The 18933-nt window shown below is 51.0% G+C and overlaps 6 protein-coding genes across 6 annotated transcripts; 1 reads left to right on the forward strand and 5 right to left on the reverse strand.

Moving 5' to 3' along the window:
• Window positions 1–43: 43 nt before the first annotated feature.
• DHH1 (DExD/H-box ATP-dependent RNA helicase) lies at window positions 44–1863 on the reverse strand. Its single transcript, XM_019129671.1, has one exon. It carries the CDS (start codon window positions 1664–1666, stop codon window positions 164–166), a length of 1503 nt encoding a protein of 500 aa, XP_018983294.1. The 5' UTR covers window positions 1667–1863; the 3' UTR covers window positions 44–163.
• Window positions 1864–2274: 411 nt separating this feature from the next.
• On the reverse strand, window positions 2275–5167 carry GCS1 (glutamate--cysteine ligase). The gene has a single exon (XM_019129672.1). The coding sequence runs from the start codon at window positions 4787–4789 to the stop codon at window positions 2678–2680; it is 2112 nt and encodes a 703-aa protein (XP_018983295.1). The 5' UTR covers window positions 4790–5167; the 3' UTR covers window positions 2275–2677.
• An 824-nt stretch (window positions 5168–5991) lies between these two features.
• On the reverse strand, window positions 5992–7091 carry BABINDRAFT_163020 (uncharacterized protein). The gene has a single exon (XM_019129673.1). The coding sequence runs from the start codon at window positions 6980–6982 to the stop codon at window positions 6134–6136; it is 849 nt and encodes a 282-aa protein (XP_018983296.1). The 5' UTR covers window positions 6983–7091; the 3' UTR covers window positions 5992–6133.
• Window positions 7092–7613: 522 nt separating this feature from the next.
• Window positions 7614–11123, reverse strand: BABINDRAFT_163021 (uncharacterized protein; the record flags this gene model as incomplete). The annotated part of the gene is made up of 1 exon (XM_019129674.1): window positions 7614–11123. A coding segment is annotated over exon 1 (3043 nt), but the record flags the coding sequence as incomplete, so codon positions are not given.
• A 1835-nt stretch (window positions 11124–12958) lies between these two features.
• Window positions 12959–14325, forward strand: BABINDRAFT_177566 (uncharacterized protein). The gene has a single exon (XM_019131037.1). The coding sequence runs from the start codon at window positions 13144–13146 to the stop codon at window positions 14002–14004; it is 861 nt and encodes a 286-aa protein (XP_018983298.1). The 5' UTR covers window positions 12959–13143; the 3' UTR covers window positions 14005–14325.
• A 1668-nt stretch (window positions 14326–15993) lies between these two features.
• On the reverse strand, window positions 15994–17553 carry BABINDRAFT_29021 (arrestin family protein; the record flags this gene model as incomplete). The annotated part of the gene is made up of 3 exons (XM_019131437.1): window positions 15994–16146; window positions 16225–17065; window positions 17174–17553. Coding segments are annotated over 3 exons (1374 nt in total), but the record flags the coding sequence as incomplete, so codon positions are not given.
• Between the last annotated feature and the right edge of the window lie 1380 nt (window positions 17554–18933).

An 18933-nucleotide genomic window follows, 5' to 3' on the forward strand; every position in this document is an offset into this window, starting at 1 on the left:
ACAAAAACAAAACAAAAGACAAAAATGTAGAAGAAAAGGATAAAAAGATTTTTTTGGATTTTTATTTTTGGAAAGTGCATTTTGGAGATAAAAATTAGTATACAGACAGACCGGGCTTTGGTTAATATACAGTCGGGAGGGAAGTCACATGAGTCAACAAAGATTATTGTGGAGGGTGCGGGAAGCCCTGTGGGTAACCCTGAGGTGGCTGCTGGTATTGCTGCTGGTAACCTTGTGGTGGGAAGCCCTGAGGTGGGTAGCCCTGAGGTGGCTGCTGGTACTGTTGTGGCTGTTGCTGCTGTTGCTGTTGCGGTTGTTGTTGCTGGTACAGCTGGACATATTGCTGATTGTCATTAGGCGTTGGCTGGCCCTTGTACTCGTACCCACCTCTATTGTTCTGCTGGTTGGCATTTGGCAAGGTGTCGATCTTGAACGGAGTAGGGATGGCAGAAGAGTTCTCGGCGACATACAACGATGCATCAATGGATGACGGAATCGGCTTAATCTCGGTACCCAACTCCTGCTCGATCTTGTACAAGTTAAATCTGTCGTTCCAGTTGATCAAGTTGATAGCCAACCCAAGATGGCCAAAACGGCCAGATCTCCCGATTCTGTGCAAATACGTTTCTGCGGTCTTGGGGAAATCAAAGTTAATAACAACATTCACAGCCTGAATGTCAATCCCTCTGGTCAACAAGTCAGAACAAACCAAGTTACGGACCTGGCCCTGGCGGAACTCGTGGAAGACCTTGTTTCTGGCACTCTGGGGCATCTTGGCGTGCGAGTAGTAGCACGAGTACTCGAGGTCGGTGATCTTCTTGGCCAACAACTCCACGCGGTTGGTGGAGTTGCAGAAGATGATGGACTGGTTAATCTGCAACTTCGAGAACAACGTGTTCAAGCAGTGCAACTTCTGCTTCTCCTCGACAAACGCGTAATACTGGGTGATCCCACGGAGCGTCAACTCGTCCATCAAGTTGATCTCATACGGCTTGGTGAGGTGCTGCTCCATGAAAGATTTGACAGCCATCGGGAACGTGGCCGAGAACAAGAGTGACTGGTGGTCTTCTGGGAAGAAGGCAAGGATCTGCTCGATAATCACCTTGAACTCACGCGACAACATCTTATCAGCTTCATCCATGATGAATAACGGACACTCGGAAAGATCTGCCAACTTTCTAGACGCCAAGTCGAGGACTCTGCCCGGGGTGCCCACAAGCACGTGCACTGGGTCGTTCAAGCGCAAAATGTCGTCACGCAACGACGTGCCTCCGGTGGTGACCATGCAGCTAACGCCCAAGTGCTTGCCCAAGGTTCTGACAACCTGCGACGTCTGCAATGCCAACTCCCTGGTTGGCACCAAGATCAATGCCTGGATCTTGTTCAACTTCGGCTTGACCTTCTCCAACGCGGGGATGCAGAACGCGGCGGTCTTTCCCGTCCCGTTCTTCGCTCTGGCAAGGATGTCTCTGCCGGAAAGCGCCATCGGAATGGCCTCCTCCTGGATCGGCGACGGTTTCTCGAACCCGGCCTCAAAAATGCCCATCAACAACTCGCGCTTGAGATAGAAATCCTCGAAGGAGTTTCCTTTAGTCTTGGTCACGTCCTCGGTCTGCGGACGCGTGTCCCGGGTCGGGATATTTAGTTCCTGTTTCCAGTCAGACATTGTGCTCTTAAATTGGAGGGTATGGAATGGTTCGATTGAATGTGTAGCAAGATGTAACTCAGTGGCTAATATCTGATCTTGAATTGAGTGAGGAAGGACGAAATCTATAAATTGAGTGACAGGAATAGGTTAATCGGCGGATTAAATAGGCGGTAATAGAGAGAAGGTGGTAAGAGTAGTGGTATAAGAGAGCTGAGAGCCGCAAAAAGTGGAGACGTCGTCGTTATCGTGTTGCTCAGCGGGACGACGGCGAAAAAATTGCGCCCAGCAAGGGCTCATAATGGGGTGGGGCACGACCGAGAATTCACATAGCATAAGCCTTGGGGCTATGAATAATCCAGAGGGCCTACAACAGTATAGCTTCGGTTTAAAAAAGCAGATGAGATTTAGCACTACCGAGAGTAGTTATAGGTAGTCGAGAGCTACTCGTGGTGCCGTACGCAGTAACCTGTACAGGTGACTGGTTATGAACAGTACATGAACCCCAGCTATGTCACGGGAAATCCCCAGGGTGACAACCGCCAATCGATGATTACGGCATTAAATGCGTTTAAAATCACCCTTTACACATATAGGTGAGCGTTGATCAGGTTAATACAGGAGCGTATCTGCGACCAACCTTATTTCTTCAACCTGGTATGCTAAACTATATGGATTGACATGCAAGAAAAAGTAAAACAGAAAATAAATACAAAATACGCCAGGATAAAAAAAAAGCATGCGGTCTGATATAATCAAAAGGGGGAAAAAAGAAGTACGATGAAAGCTCATTTTCGATAATATGAGTCAGATCTTTAATAGACAAGCGAAGCCTGGGTCAAGCTGAAAGATTCCGCAGAGTTTGCTTTCTCGATTAAAAACATTAGCAAATCTATCGGCCATGTCACAGGATTTAAACCCAGAACTCCCAGTCATACGGATCCCCCAGTAGCATACACCATCAGCAATATATCATCGCCTGGAAAAAAAAACCTCGTTCCAGCTTCAGCAAAATCCAATAACTAACCTTGACTACCTCCTGTGCTTCATCAAATACGCACCCAACTCCTTCCCAAACAACCCCACCTCCTCATACGCCGTCACCTGCGCCACCCGCACGCACAAATCGTAGTTAACCTGCTCACTTACACGTGAATCAGCCTCATACGCGGGATGCGCCACCACAAAGTCCCTCGCGTACTTGGCAAACGTTGGAAGCTTCCCACTCGCCCTGTACGACACCAACTTCAAGTATGCCTGAAGCTGCTCTAACTGCTCCACCGATGCATCTGGATACGTGGAAGCAATAATCTTTGTCACCATGTGAACCAAGCCGGGTTGGGTGGCCGTCCCGTTGATCACGTCGTTCACAGACACCTCCACGACCGAATCATCACCCGTGGCTACCGCCACGCCATTCGCAAGGTTATACTCATCTTTCTCGGTCGCCACAGGCGCGGTGTGGCTCTGCAACTGGGAAATCTTGCGGTCGAACCAGCCAAGGTCGAACCCCGCAAAGTCGGAAACATCGAGCCCGGTATGCTTTCGGGCATAGAACTTGCCCTCCAAGACAGAATTCACCCCATGCGCAGTCACCATGTTGGCATCCACCTGGCTCAACGGAAGGTAGTAGTTTGGCTTGTACTTCAAGATGGCGCGCGCGAACAATGGAATGATCACAGAGTACGCCGCGTTCTCAAAGTCCGTCACCTGAATCTCCATCGGCCGGAACTCAACGCGCCAACCGGGAGTTTCAGGATCCGCCGCCGTCTGGCCCTCCACGAACGGAGCCGGCGGCTTGAAGCGCAATGTCTGCCAGTTCGTCGACTGGAGATTCTCAAAGTGGTCATTATCCACCGCATTGTCAGAGTTGCTCACCCGCTCGGAGAACAACACCAACGGGTCGCGGATAAACAAATGCGCAAAGTGATTCGCCAACGCTGCGTCAAAGCCGTTCGCCTGTAACTTCGCGTACACCCCTGCGTTGATAGGCGCCGCGACGTCGTTATACTCCGGCTTATAGTACCCGGTGGTGTGCTCGTCGCTGAGGTAGTTGGAGATGGAGTCGTAGCGCGACTTGGGAATGCGCTGAATGTCCTTCCCGTCGCGCGCGTGCGGCGCGTGCTTGTCCGTGCGCGCCTCGTCCACGTCCAACCCGCCAAAGAGCTTGTGCTCCGCAAGCGGTGCCACGCCGCGCTCGTACGGCGTTCTGTCGTCCACCGCACCAGAAATAACGTTCCACCGCACATCTTGCGCCACAAGATAGCCCTTGAAGATGGGCGACGCGGCCGTCGCAGACAAAAGCACCGGCGCAAAGTTAGCCAAAGAGTCGTAAAGGTATCTCGCCTCATTAATGTCTTGTGCCTGCACCGTGATCTGGAGACACGAGCAGCCCATCCCGAAGCCCATAGAGTCCATGTAGACGTGGCCAGGTAAGGCGGCGCCTTGGTACGGTTCAGAGTCGTGCGTGAACAAGCCACGCGGCGTCGCGGGAATCAGAGCATCACGCATGTCGGTGCGCGTGTCACGGAAGATCGGCAAGTTGATTGCAACCTTGCTGCCGCGGCGCGCGCGGATGTTTGCGGTCAACGTAGGAAAGCGCACATGGCGGTTGATGATCTCGTCCGGGAGGAAGAGCGATTGCGACGCTACGCCGTTTGGCTCGTGCGGTGGCGAGGTGAAGCCCGCCAACCCCATGCGTGGGAACGCCGTGATCGTGAGCGGCACCACGTCCCTCGGAAGGTGTGCGCGCGATACGGACCGTCTGTAGGCCATGTTCTGCTCCACGTAGAGATAGTCCGCGAGCGCACGCCCGTCGTACGGTCTGGCCGGTGTGGCCTCCAACATGTATCTGCCATATTCCGGGTGGAAGGAGATATTGTGCGCGACACATTCCGGGTGCGCGTCGTGCAACACGTTCAAGATCTCATCCTCGTCGATGGATAAGGTTGCACGAGACAGGGCGGCGTCGAACCTCACCAACATGTATTCGACCTCATCCCCCCAGTAGAACTTGTCGTGCGTGCGCGCGGCGCTTTGGCGGTGGATATTGATCAACTGCTCAATCCCGTTGGAGCGCACCAAGTTATTGTGCTGTTTGGCCTCATGCCACGTCAACGGAGTTCCAAGCGATAACAAGCCCATCTTAGTTGTTTCTTTGCGAACTATATGTCTTTTGAATGTCTTTTGAGTGCAAAGTTATATGTTTTGTCTGAGTGTACAGAAATGTGAAGAAGAGGAGGCCTTTCAAAAAAAAAAAAGCTCGGGCTGGAAAAAAAAAAAAAAAGAAATGCGCGAACACAGAAAGGATGCGCAGACTAGACTCAGGGGGATGTCGCGGGGGGTTGTGCAACAGATCGGCCGGGAATGGTTGACGTTTGCGATAAAGATCTCTCAGGGACAGTAGCATGAAAAATCCCGTCGTTGGTGGGAATATGTCGAGCTTTATACCAAGGATTTAGAGAGGTGCATACGATGCAGGTGGCTGACAAATGCTATTTTCACGTGGTTAGGTAGTACACGTGCTCAGGGGCGCTACAATGCTTGTTTCCCTTCAGGGTTCTATCCTGTCTTACGAGGTTTAGTGGCGAGTTATGATCCAAACATTCAAAGTTTGGGGGAATATTTGCTTGATTCATCTAGGGGGGCAGAAGTTCATTAGTATTGGTCGTCCCTTAGATTGTGTAGCCGCGCGCCCAAACTTTAGTGGTTCATCCGTGTGCCTAAACCTTAGAAGATCACCTGTGCGCACGTGATGTGACAGAATCCCGCACAACAGAGCTTATCGGGGCGGACGCCCGTACAGCGTTTACTTGAAATGGAACTATACTTGCAGGTTTATCTATAGGCGTACCACGGGGTTTGCAGTATCTCTAGTGGGGGGTGGCTAATCGTGGATTGGCTGTGAGGGTCCGGGGCGACTGAACCATCAAGGATTTAAACGCAAAAATATTCCTGGCTAGATACATAACCCCATGTAACCCCTGAGATGGCTTGGTAAAGAGTTTCGGGGTCTTTTGGTTCCGGGGTTCTAGCCCTGACAGACAGCCGATAGGAGGTTAGACGTACATAGTTGATCTGAAGTCTCAATTTCGGCTATAAGTCCTTAGATTAGATACGCAGCCATGCACGTTTGTCTACAGTTAGAACGGATAACCCGATATCTGGCCCACCTGGGGAGTTTGAAGATTCATCTGGTGGGGGTTATTTTTCCTTTATAATAAAGTATCGGGGATATACATTGATACGTTTCTGGGCTTGAAAAAGTTGCTGTCGCGTTGAGATACCAGGATTATATAAACCAAGCTTCAAGCGAAACTCCCAGTGGATGAGATAGTACGGTAATAGATAAAAGTGATATAGTTACGGAGACGTATCTTTTACGACGGAGAGAATACCATAAAATCTGTAAAAAATTTGAGGTTTTTCACTACCGTTGACGTATAAAAACAAGGGATATTGCAGGAAATTAGATATTAGAAATGAGGCCTAGGTGTCGTGGCACACGGTAATACAGGCAGCGCACCCACTGACCGAGAGCACCGCAAAACAGTTAGTCAACACAGAGGCCAAGGTGCCGCTGGTGGTGTTGCATGGACAGTCGCCGCAGACCCCATAACATCCAGCTGCGGACAACCAGAACAGCACACAGTCGTTCTTGGGATCATGTTTGTATCTCTCCTTCCGGGCATGCTGCTGCTGCTGCTCCCCGAAGGATTCCGTCCCCGCAGGCGAAGGGCTCACGGACGAATCAGAGTGCGTAGTGCTCTCCTTAACCGGCTGTTCTACTGGCTGAGAGGTGGCACCCGGCTGTTCTGTGATTATGGGAGCAGAAGCAGCGATCAGGGTTTCAGGAGCAGGCTCCGAGTCTCGTTTTTCCAATGACTCTAAATCCGGGGCGGGAACCTGTGTAACAGTGCGAATGGTGGTGTTATCGAGCGGGATAACGACGGAGCTGGTAGGAGCAACGACAGTGCTGGTAGGAGCAACAACAGTACTGGTAGGAGCAACAACAGTGCTGGTAGGAGCAACAACAGTGCTGGTAGGAGCAACAACGGTGCTGGTAGGAGCAACAACAGTGCTGGTAGGAGCAACAACGGTGCTGGTAGGAGCAATAACGATGCCAGTGGCCGTTTCATCCGGAATAATAGTCTCGGCAATGGAGGTGGTATCTTCAACCCCACTGAAACTTCCCCGGCCGCTAGATCTGGTCGAGATATTATCAAGGTCACTAAAGGCTGTGGCAAAACTCTCGTTATCTGTGCTAGTTTCCGCATAGGAGACAACACTCTGGGAGTCGGAAATGCTGCGTGCAAGAGTCGCGTTTTGTCTGCTCATCTTGGAGAGCTGTATTGACGGCAATCAGAAGTGGAATTACAGTGGCCTGCGAGTCGAAACGGAGACGTTTTATGCCTAGACGATTTTCGGTCCAAAACTTGAAATTAAACGCTTCAATAGCCTCGGATGAAAACTCTGGCAACCAAAATACCATGCCTGTTTTTCAGCTCGGTGCAGGATATGTATTTCCCAACCGAGTCCCTTGCCGGATATCTTGCCCTAAGGCGGCGAGTCTGTAGGCCTCTGCATATGCAAAAATCGAAAGCCCGCAAGAATTCATAATGGTCAATGCTGAGTGTATCAAGCTACGCTAGTTAAAATCGCGCAATTATTCGACCTTGAAGCTGTTGAATTGGCAGCTTTTTCTCTGTCATTGTTTCGTTTGCAGCCCCGACACATGCTGACGATGTAAGGCTGGACGGTTCTGGATCTGCTAGTAGATCAATATGTGGTTATGAGCACTTGGCCACACGTCATACAGCTGCCTGCAACTTGACCCTGGCACTCTCATTGTTTCCGACATGGGCGCGGTGCACAAAACTTCTGATGTAACCCCGCTTATTGTAGTATATGGATAGCGTAAAGGGCTGTGGTTAGTATGAAATATAAAATCATGGAATTCGGCATGTATTTTAATTTAGATGTGATATTTTCTGGCCCAGTTACATACCTCGGACCTCACTGTAAACGCAGGCTAGCGCTCCGCTACATATGTGCTAGTTTAGCCCATAGGTATAACAATTGGGCTAATAATTGGCCTGAGCCGGGATCTAGTAAATCAGGCTCTTCTAAATATCGAAAGAGTCACCTGGATATAGCTAACTATAACAATTCCTGTTACCTTCCATTATCCCCACTCTGGGCTCTCGTAGACATATCTACATTCAGATATCAATATTACCTCGGTAGGGTGAGATTTTCGTGGAGTTCCTATGCCTTTCTTTTCCTAGAGAACCCAAATCACTCCACTCGTCGGGTCATCACCCCCCAACGTCTTCTCAAGCTGTTCCCAAATCCCCTCCACCAATACATCCAATCTCTCATTATCATTGTATTTCACGTATAACAAATTCTAATTCAATCCCCAGACACTCAACCCGGCCCCGGCAATCAACCCCACCTTGGCGCCGTCAAACTCCGTCACTGTAGCACAGCCGGTATCGGCAATCGTGGTGTAACGCTCATCCAATAATGTAACCTCGCTGCCGTCACCATTCAACTCCCAGATTCTGATGTACTGATCCACAGACGTCACCATGAGCTTGGTGCTATCGATCTGGCAAACCGCCGTGATGGTGGACGACGCGGCGTTCTCCAAAAACTGGGTAGTGACAAAGGAAATTCCCTTGGTGAACGAAATCTGGGACACTCCAAGGGCGTTATCGTCACCACCGGTTACCAAAACAAGCTTATCCCCATACGAGACAATCTCCAAGTCCTTGATTCCGTTCTGGTGGATTGCCTGTTTGACCAATAACGGCCCTAGCTGCGACACCTTGCCACCAAGCTCCTTCACGCTCAAACAAAAATCAGCCTTACAGCACGCGGTGTAGGCAAAATTGGCGATGATATTGGTGGTAATGTCCCAGATGGCAACGTGGCCATCGGTGGCACCGGTGAGCAAGTAGAACCGGCCGACTTCTTTGACAAAGATGAACCTAACGTGCCACACGCAACAGGTGGTGTAGTGGTCGGAAACCAAGAGAGTGAAGCTTTTAGATTCGATGTCGAAGTAGAAGATCTTAATCGTGGAGTCAGAGTACACGGTAGAGATCACAAAACCGGACAAGGCCTTGCCCTCGCACACAGGCATGGTGTCAAAGTCCATGATTCTCAAATCGGGGTTGGACGAGCTTGGAGCCACAACCGCGAAATCCGTGATTAGCGGAACCTTACCAGCCCTGTCAGTGATCTTCCAGACGAAAAACTCTTCTCTAGCAGCGGAGGACATCAAATACTCATCGGTGATAAACTTGACCTGTTGCAACCCCGAAACATGGGCTCTCAACTGCCAGACGTTTTCCACGGCCCCCGTGCCGGTGAGCTTCGACAAGCGGATGGTGGCGTCTTCAGAGGCGGTGGCCATCAATCTGTAGCCAGAGAGCTTTGGTGAGACACTCACACTTCTGATCTCCCGTCCGTTGGTTCCGGTTGTCAACAACTTTGCACAGGTGTCTTTCTCGATACTGAACGTCCGGATGACAAGGTCTGCTTTGGTGAAGATGAACTTGTAGTGGAGGTGGGCGGCGTCCTCAGCGGTCCTGACTAACCGCCATTGCCTCTTAGGCCCGCCGCAGAACTCTGAAAACACCTCCATCTGCCTGGTTTCGTTCCAAATGTAGAAGTGCGAGCTCTTGAATCCGTAGAAGAAGAGGTCCTGGCCGATGTGAAACGAGCCCTCCAAGAACCCCTTGGAAAGAATGTTCTTGTGTAAGATTTTCAAGGAAAATTTATCGGCCTTGGTAAGCTCGACGTACAAGTACTGCCCGTCTTTGACAATCACCAAAAGAATAACCGCGTTTTTCTTGCTCTCAGTCACGCTGATGGCAGAGATGGTATCGCCAGGGCAGAGTCGCTTAAAGACATCAGCCATCTCTACGGTTCCAGAGACGTTCAAGTCATAGACAGCAAAGGTGACGAAGCGGGAACCAATGATCAACCAGTTATTGATGGCGTCATAGGTCAACAAGGTTGTAGTGAACGTTTGTGGAGGCTTGCTAAGGATAGTGGTGGCGACGTCCAAGTTTTGGTCAATGCTTCGCAAGATGTATGGGTATTTCGGGTTCGGGCAATCGGTCATTTGCACCAACTTTCCATCGGTATTGACAGACAAAACGTTGGCAATCTTGGCACCCTCCAAGTTGGTCTCCTGGACCTCCTTGCGGGTCTCGATCTGCCCGTCCTTAAACTTCAAAAGCAAGATATCACCGCTTCTGGCAGTCACTGTTGCGATGTCAGTCGTTTCAATGCAGTTGAGAATCGCAAACTCGGCGTACTTGTCGTCCTGGAAGAGAAAGACCCATTTTTCAAAGTTGTAGAGGAAAAATTTTCCCCTGGACGAAACCGCAAGCACCCCAGAGGCCATTGCCACGTACTGTTTCAAAATCTCTTTCTTGAAAAACTCCACGCCCGTAGCTTCGGCGATTTCTGCCAAGCTAAAGGACTCTCTGTTGTAGCTGAAGCCATCACTGAGGTACGGCTTCAACAGATGGAGACGAAGTCTCCCGTCCGCGCCCCCACTGGCCGCAATCTGCTTCTCTTCGTTCACATCCCCTGACCACACGTGTCTCCCCAAGTGGCAGTCCCAGGTTTCGTTGCAGGCCAACTCCCCGGCAGCAACGTCAAGGGTCCACACTCTGACGGTCAAGTCCTCCGAGCAACTGAACACCTTGGTATAATTGTGATTGGCGTCGAAAAACTGCAAGTGCCAGATACGCGAGCCGTGGCCCCATCCGGTAGCGATGTTCTTGCCCGTTTCAAAATCCCAGATCTTAATGGATCTGTCGTCGGAACAGGAGACGATACGGGCACCATCGGGGGAGATTTCACAGCCAAAAATGGATCCTTCGTGACCTACCAAGGTGTGTAAAAGCTCACTGGTTCTCATGTTCCAGAGTTGAATCCCTCCCATGACCGTACCGGCACACACAATCGGGTCTTTTCCTTCCACCACGCGGATGGAGCCCGCGTACAAAATGGACTTTTCGCCGCAGGTGTGGTGATGGAGAATGGCACAACTGGTGAGATCCACTTCCAACACCACATTGTGAGCCGTTAAGATCAACGCAGAGCCTCCGGAAAACTCAACCGAAAAGATCCAGTCGCCCACGGCTTTTTCCTGGAAAACCTCCTGGGCAGGGTCGTACTGGAGCAACGTGGCGAAATCGGTAAAGAGCACGTTTCTGCCCCCAAATACCGCGACCCGGTCGTTATCAATGGTGATGCCGTGTATTTTATTCTTCGCAAGGAGCTGCCTCTCGAACACCAAGCTGTTGTCGTCGAGGTTGTACACGCGCAAGACGCAGCCAAACGCCGCAAGGAGGTAATGTGAGTTGAATTTCAACGCAGTAATGGGGCCATAATGGCTAATTGCCCTCAACAAAGGCTTCACGTCCGACATGCTGTGGCGGGGTACTCTGGTATCACTTGTATTTTAATTAATGGGGTCTGATATGCATGAAAAATTTATTATGCAGCAGCGCCAGGGCTCGTAGTGTGCGGCGGGTTATATAACGTGCGCCCACTGAAAATTTGGTCTGGACACGAATCGGACAGGATTGAACGGTTTGGACGCATGTGAGTTCAAATTTTACGTGTTCAGAGGGTGCGGCAAAGTTGCAGCGTGGATATACCCGTGTGAAGGAATATATATGTGTATATTACGGGTGACTATGACTTCAAGAACTGAACTCGAACTTCTATCGGCTTGCTTATATGTGTCAAAGGTAACGAATATTTAATTTCATACGGTTCACCTGGATATGTAGGTATGTTTGAGTAAGAACCGCGGATAACTTTGGCGCAGGTTAATTCTATATGTATTATTAGTTAGAAAATTAATTAGATATGCTCAGATATACACATTCCACATTGGACTTCCGACGCAATATATAGTTAAACATACGATTAATTTATAATTTTGGCTTCAAATATTTAATCAAGTGTCTCGGTCACATAGGCTCCCGAGACCTTGAAAGATAGAAGAACATAAGTGTGTCGGAGGTAAAATTCTACTTATGGTGCGGCGTTCAATGGCCACAGCCCCTATCAAAAGTAGGTATTAAACACTGTTTTTCTTCTCACGACGAGTTTCACCAGCATTTAGGGTTCAGCCGGTTTGAAAACATATACTTTTATATAATGTAAGGTTATAGTGCGCTTTGTGAGCGGAATCTTCCCTGGACCCATGGCCTTCACTGCACCGCTTTCGAATTTCCGTTTATGCGGTACCTAGGAGTATTACGCGTTACAATCTACTAGTCAAACAGCTCCGACCCAGTCTCACATATAGTGCTGGGACAAGAGGCGGTATTTTTATTACAACGGCACCCACCACGGCCCTGGTGCTGCGTGCAGGGTGCTGTAACTATTTGCCTCCAGTTCTATATATAGAAAATATCCTTGATCTCTACAGCACGACGCTTAGTGGGTTCACTAGTGTGAAACAGTGCAGGATACATTTCCCCTTCCAGGGTCACAACAAGGAGGGTACGAGGCTGTCGTCTGCATACTCGAGGCTAGATATCTGATTTTCCGTGGCCCTTAGTAAGTGAAGATACGGCTCCGAGCGGCAACTTGGTATTTCGCTGTTTCACACTACTGCTGGCCATACGTTATAAACAAACTAGCGAACGATAGACAACAGTGAGTTGTGTACCTGCAAGATATTTGAAAACTTTTCCTCCGGCTCTTCCTGAAATTGGGGGTGTCCCATGTCGAACGGACCACAGAATGCCCATGACACCATCTAGACTTGCTCCAACCCGGTCAGTATCAATTTAATGAGGCTGCACTGTGATGTATGCCATCCCCAAGGGGCTAGCGTATCTTTGTAGGCGTCACGCCATATGACACACCGGACCACCAATTACAAAGCGGGCATGGCTTAGCATAGGAAACTATTTTCGGAGAGGCCAACAGACGATTTCTCGGAAAAGGGGCTTCACGGAGTCAGCCGACAAAGTATGGGGCGCAGAGCTGGTAGGTCTTAACGAAACGAGTCTTAAAGGACCCAGCCACGGCCAAAAAGAAACCAAAATTGGCATAAACAAGGAGCGGGTCTAAGCTTTATCCATGATAAAAGGCTATCGCCACCCAACATGGAAGGGAAATTTAGACAAACCTCTCATAGGTGCTGATTAGTAAGGGATACACGACATAATCTATTTATAACCTGCTCGACAACAATTCTTGGCCCCAGAAAGGGAATTTGCCTACTCGATATGCACGGTATTATGCACAGACTGCAGAGACAGAGGAAAATCCATGCAGGAAATACGCTACCCGGAGACTAATTCCGTATCCAGTACATAGCCGTATGAGTAGTGGGATCGGCAAATGTTTTCCCTTCAAGGAGGAATTCCCGATTTGCTCGCCAAATGGCACAATTCCCACACAATTTCGTGCATCGTATGCATGCAACTGTGCTATGACGCATCTCAATGCGGACAGAAAAACAATACATTATGCATAGCCTTTGTTTCAAGAACCGGCTCGCACCACAACAATCTCTTGGAATTCGGTGTGGGCGGAAAATAAGGAGCCCGCACCGACACATTCCTGAATACCATATAAATATCCCCTTCTCGCTGCTAGATAAAAATAAATTATACCCAGAGCCTTTCTCTTTCTTCTTTAAGTATAACTCAGTTTACCTCTACCACTCGCTTATTACAATGAAGTTCTCTACTGTCGCTTTAGCCTCTGCTGCCTCTGCTTCTGCTCTTTACACCAACGTCACCGTTTCCTCCGGTGTCCTTGACCCAGGTAACACTGTTGCGCTCATCGCTCCAGAAACCACCTTGGTTCTTACCATTGGCAACCAGACCACCACCGCCACCACCGGTTACACTGTTATCACCACCACCGTTGACAATGTTGTTACTGAGTACACCACTTACTGTCCACTCACCCAGACCGGTGTTGTGAAGACTGTCGAGACCGGTGTCACTGTTGTCACCAAGACTATTGGCGGTGTCGTTACTGAGTACACCACCTACTGCCCACTCACTGCTGGTGTCTCTAAGACCGTCATTGCCACCACCTCCATCATCCCAGCCAGCTCCGCTCCAGCTGTTGTTGTTCCAGCCACCACCGCTCCAGCTGTCGTTGCTCCAGCCACCACTGCCCCAACCACTGCTGCTCCAGCTCCAGTCACCTCGGCCCACGCCACCACCGCAGCCACTTCGGCCCACGCCTCCTCTCCAGCCGTCGTCTCCACCCACACTGGTGCCGCTAACGCTTTGGCTGCCAACGTTGCTCTCGGTGGTGTCTTTGCCGCTGCCGCCGCTTTGATGTTGTAAGAAGTATTTATCTTTCCTATCTGACGTACAATGTCTATTGATTTTTGTAAACTAATTAACATTTCTTTCGACAATTATTGTAAGCTCAGTTTCCTTAGTCTGTAAACTAGCGACCGTTGTTGGAGGGGGAATTTTATCCATGGTGCATGGCACGGCCAGGCTTCAGGCAGGGGTAACTAGTGCCTCAGAAGCTTATTGAATATCTCCATTCCGAGCTTAAGAAAATGCCACAGCTGCCTGTTATTGAGCTTCCAAAAGAGCCACATGCACTACCAACAGTCATATACCCTTTACCGGTTACATAGATAGGTCACTGGCTGCCCAAAATCGCGCTTCCCCTTTCTTTTTCTTCCTCCTGCAAATCGGGGAAAAACGGCATGGTGCTATTTTTAGTGAAAGTTTCTTTCAGATTCTGCAATGCACCTCCATTTCGTGAAGCATTGTGCATCGTAGTGAATCCAAAAAGTGCAAGATATGTCTGAGTCGATGCACGTGGGGTTCTACCGTTTACGCTACTTGGAGTACAGAGGCTGATATTTGTCAACGCTATACGCGTAGAACCGCGAAGAGAATATAAGAGGGGAAAAGAGGATGCACGAATAATGGAAGCCAGTAAACAACAAAGAGGAAAATCCGAGCTGGAGCTTGTAAGGCCGGGGACCTAGGACCTAGGACTTAACAGTGTAACGGCAGCCCCGAGAAACGTCAGATGAAGTTTTAAAATCCATACACTTCGAGCTGCTCCCCCAATGTTAATGGATAATCGTAAGGGAGACCGTATCTCGCTACGCGGCCCTACAACATAGCTAATAGTATAATCTCTATGGGTTCCTAAAGCTCTATCAGTATCCTAATGCCACCTCATGTCATCGAGTACTGCTTGAAGTTTGTGATGGTCAGCCCGGCTGGGGCATTCGCCCCATCCGGTTCCTCGATACGGCTCAACGGGTCTTCGGCATCACGCACCGAATCGTCCATCACGGGATACGGGTCTTCCGACATGGTGGCCAAGATCGGTAAGTCAGCGTCGCTGGCGTTCAACATGCTCTGTACGCCAAAGCTCATCTGGCGCGGCTTCCAGGGGAGGCTCGCCGGGGCCGGCTGCTGCGGTGGCTGCAACGGCGCACCCTGCAGCGGGTTCCAGACGACATCCAGACGGGCATCAAGCATCGCAGTAATGTCCATGCTCTGGTTACGCTCCAAGAACGGAAGCGACATGCGCGGAAGCGCAAAGGACGCGCGCGGGTGGAGAAGCGGTTGCGATAGGAGGTCTGAGGTTTCAGAGGCCACAGAGACAGCCGAAGGCCTGCGTGAGGAGTGGATCGAGGAGGACCGGCGCGGAGAGATGGACACGCGGTCGAGATGCAAATGGCTCCCATCCAGGAGATCCAATTCTTCCAAACCATCGCCACTACCAATAGAACCCTCCATGACATCATCGATGGGCGCGGGCGTGCCAAACAATGCGAGCAACGGCGAGTGCTGGTTCAGTTGAACCTGGCGTTCGTACGCCTCCATTGATGTCATGCTCAGCACCGAACGCAACTCCACGGATGGCCTGGAAGATGCGAGGCCAGAAGCGCCCACGCTGAAGGTGTTTGCAGAAGGATCGGCACGGAGAGACGAATCTGAAACAGGGACAACCACCCCAGCAGTAATTGAGGGGCCATTGCCGTTAGAGTTACCGGAAACTTCGGATGAAGTGTCATGGGTGGCAGATGCGCTCGGCGGACTAGGAGGTGTGACCATGAGCTTTAGTTCACTAGTTTCAGACGTGACACTTCCAGAAGCAACCAGGGCTTCGGTCAACGCGTTGTGGAGGGCGCGGTGAACACCCTCGCGGACGGCGGCATCGTAGGTGGGCGGCTCCGGGGAGGTGCTCAGGCCCAAGAGGGCATCGATGGCACCGGGAACGGGCGAGAAGAGCATGGAGGCGCTCGGCGAGAAGCCTACGGGCGACGCACGGCCAGAGCACGCCTCGCTCTCGGCAAAGGTCGGTGGGTTGACGGAGGGCCGGCGAATGAGGTGGATGGGGCGCGCGAGCGGCGATGCAACACGCGAGCCGTGAGCCTGGAGGCCCTGTAACTCGAGAGGCACGTCCTTCGGCGCGTAGAGGTTCGCCTGGAGGTGGAGATCTACTGGCTCGAGGCCTGGTGACGCAAGGAGGTGAGGTCCGTCGTGGAGCATCTCCAGGAGTGTGGTCGCGTCCACTGCCGTGACATGCGGCGAGAGCGGCAGGTCCTGCGGCCAGGCATCCATCTCCGGCCATTCATACGCCGGGAGGAGCGTGTTGACGTGCGCACAGTGCGGCAGAAGGAGGTTGATGGGTGAGTCGATGGAGATCTCGTAGTGCTTCTGTTTTGCGGTACCATCCGGGTTGCGGCGCGCGAGCCGCAAGCAGATCTTGAGCCAGTGGTGCGCCTGAATGCGCTTGAAGGACGTATTGGGGTGGAGGTGGCACCGCTCTGTAAGCTTCTCGGGCACGTACACCTGGAACTCCATCTCCTTCTCGCACACGCCGGTGCCACTGTCGTCTGCAAGGAGACTGGTAGGCGACTTGTGCTCGCTGAGGAGATATTTGCGCGTAGGTTCCAGCCGGTGCACCTTGTCGTTACGGCAATAGTACTCCATGCTTTCAGTAACATACACGCGGATGCGCAAGAGCTCTACGTGCTTGTCAAGCGGCGTGAACTTGAACGCGATGGGGAGGAACGTGTTAAGGGTGACGGTTTTGGCCGCCACCACGATGTCGTACGCGAGTTGGTCATCCCACTCGCGCGCAATGTGGATGGGCTCCGTCTCACCAAGTGACTCGTCAAGTGGCAGCCGCACGACTGTGAGCGGCACGCGCGCGTGGAGGCTTGTCGCGAGGAGCCCGCTGCGCTCGAGGTCTGTCTCGAGGTGGTACCGCACGCGGCCGTACGTTCCGGACGTTGTTTCGGGCGTACTCGCTGGAAGTGCGTGTTCAAAGTTGTATATGTACTCGCCCGGCTGGAACGTGCCAGCGATGTTTGTGTTCAGGACTACCAGCGCTGTGTCGGGGCCGGGGCTGGAGGTGCGGCTGGGAAACAACCCGGTCGGGAAGCTGCGCCCAATACGCGAGCGCACCGGCGATAGCGCCGCTGCGTCTAAGCTAAGATCATCCACGTCGGGGTTTGCAGCCGTGAACGCGCTGGCACCGTGATCCGGGTCTCCCGCGTAGAACGGCCACGTGTGCGCCACGAGTGTGGACGCCTCGGAATACTCTGTCTTCTTGGGCGGGATGCCCTCGGGCCAGTCGGTTTCGAGCACACCCTTGAGCGCGAGTGTGAGCGTGCGCACACGCACCGGCTTGGTCACGCGGAGCACAAGAGCGCCGCGGAGCACTGTCGGTGGACGGTCCATTTGCTCATGGGGCTCAAAGCCTTGCACAAAGAGCATTGACTCTGCAAGCACCACATAGAGCGACACAGACCCGGATGACGCGTTCGGTTTGTCGGGGAGCGTGAGCGTAGTGTCCGCATTTGGCGAGAGGAACTGCGCGGGGAAGAGCGGTGACAGGATATTCATCGAGTTCGGGGCCTACGAAAATGTCTGTAACAGGAATGGCACTTGTGATGAGAGGACTTGCGTGGCCTAATATAATGAGTGCTCAGCAATATATGTAGGGATTCAAATAAGATTCCGAATTGGGTTGAATGACTGCGGAGTTCGGGTAATCGTGAAGCTCGGATAATCGACGCTTGCAAGAGACTGCGGGGGGGTAAACAAAAAGTCTATAGACTGACAAAGATGATCGGTGGCACCAGATCGAGGGAGATGATGGTCACGGGGAATTCACGCGTGGATAAACGGTCTATTCGATGGGAGTGTTGAGCTTAAGAGCTGGAAACTATGGAGAAAATGCAATGGGTGAGACCGCTGAGCTCAAGCTGAGATGGATATGGTTCAGATGGATTGCAATGAGGTTGCCAAATGGAGCACGCTAGATGGGGATGGTAGCGGTCAATTGGCAAGGTGAGCAGCGAAACAAATTATAAGAACAAGTTGGCCTTCCTTTTGGCTGTTTTTGCGTTGGCGTCAAACCTGCGTTCAGTTTGGTGACGCACAGCGACTTATCCACTGGTATCGCGACGCACTGTGGGAAGAGGCCGGGAAAAAGAAACGAGCGCGGGTTGATGGGAATTAACGCGGGGCACCAGGCACACCGAGGCAGCAACTAGTATTTGATTAAGAATGAGTTTAAACATTTGGTGACGGCACTCCAATTATCCATCATTCTTTATTTAGGGGTTAGGTAGTGTTCCCGTTCCTAGGGAATGTCGACATTGAGACTTGATGGGGAGCAGACATTTAGTTGAATATAGGGTATATTCAGTTATCTGTGGGATGCCGCAAGTTGCAATCCGACAGTACAAAGATGTACTGTCACGATATATTGTAGTGGCGTACTGTAGCAGCATGTGGACGACGAGCTACTCTAACTGAGGCCTGATTTTGGAGTATGTCCGACACTCTGATTTTCAGAGACATTGGTATTGATAATTATATAAAGTTTATCCCTCTAAGCCGATTCTGGTAAAAACCCTGGGGTGGCCCGTTCTGAGCATAGAGCTCCCTGTTTTATTAGTCAATATCGCTGACTGGCGAAGTGGAGACCGCTATGGATCTTTGCCTGGTGGGGTTAATTTGATATTTTGCAGAAAAAAAAAGCCCTCTACCCAAAACTGCTCCGTATAGGGACCCTAACAGGTGGGCTGGATTCCCGTATATGTAGTTTTTCCAGGCTGTTCTCTGGTTTAATACTTAGGGGCTTTACTGCTTGCACCAGGGTTTCTCAGACGCTTTCTTGAATAGCAGCTAAAGATCATTTTGAAAGTCTATCCCCTTTGGCGTAATAAATTATCAGAGGGCCTCTATAGCAAAGAATAGACTCAGTAAAACTAACTA

The sequence above is a fragment of the Babjeviella inositovora genome, assembly GCF_001661335.1.
Source record: "Babjeviella inositovora NRRL Y-12698 unplaced genomic scaffold BABINscaffold_12, whole genome shotgun sequence".
Lineage (NCBI taxonomy): Eukaryota > Fungi > Ascomycota > Pichiomycetes > Serinales > Babjeviella > Babjeviella inositovora.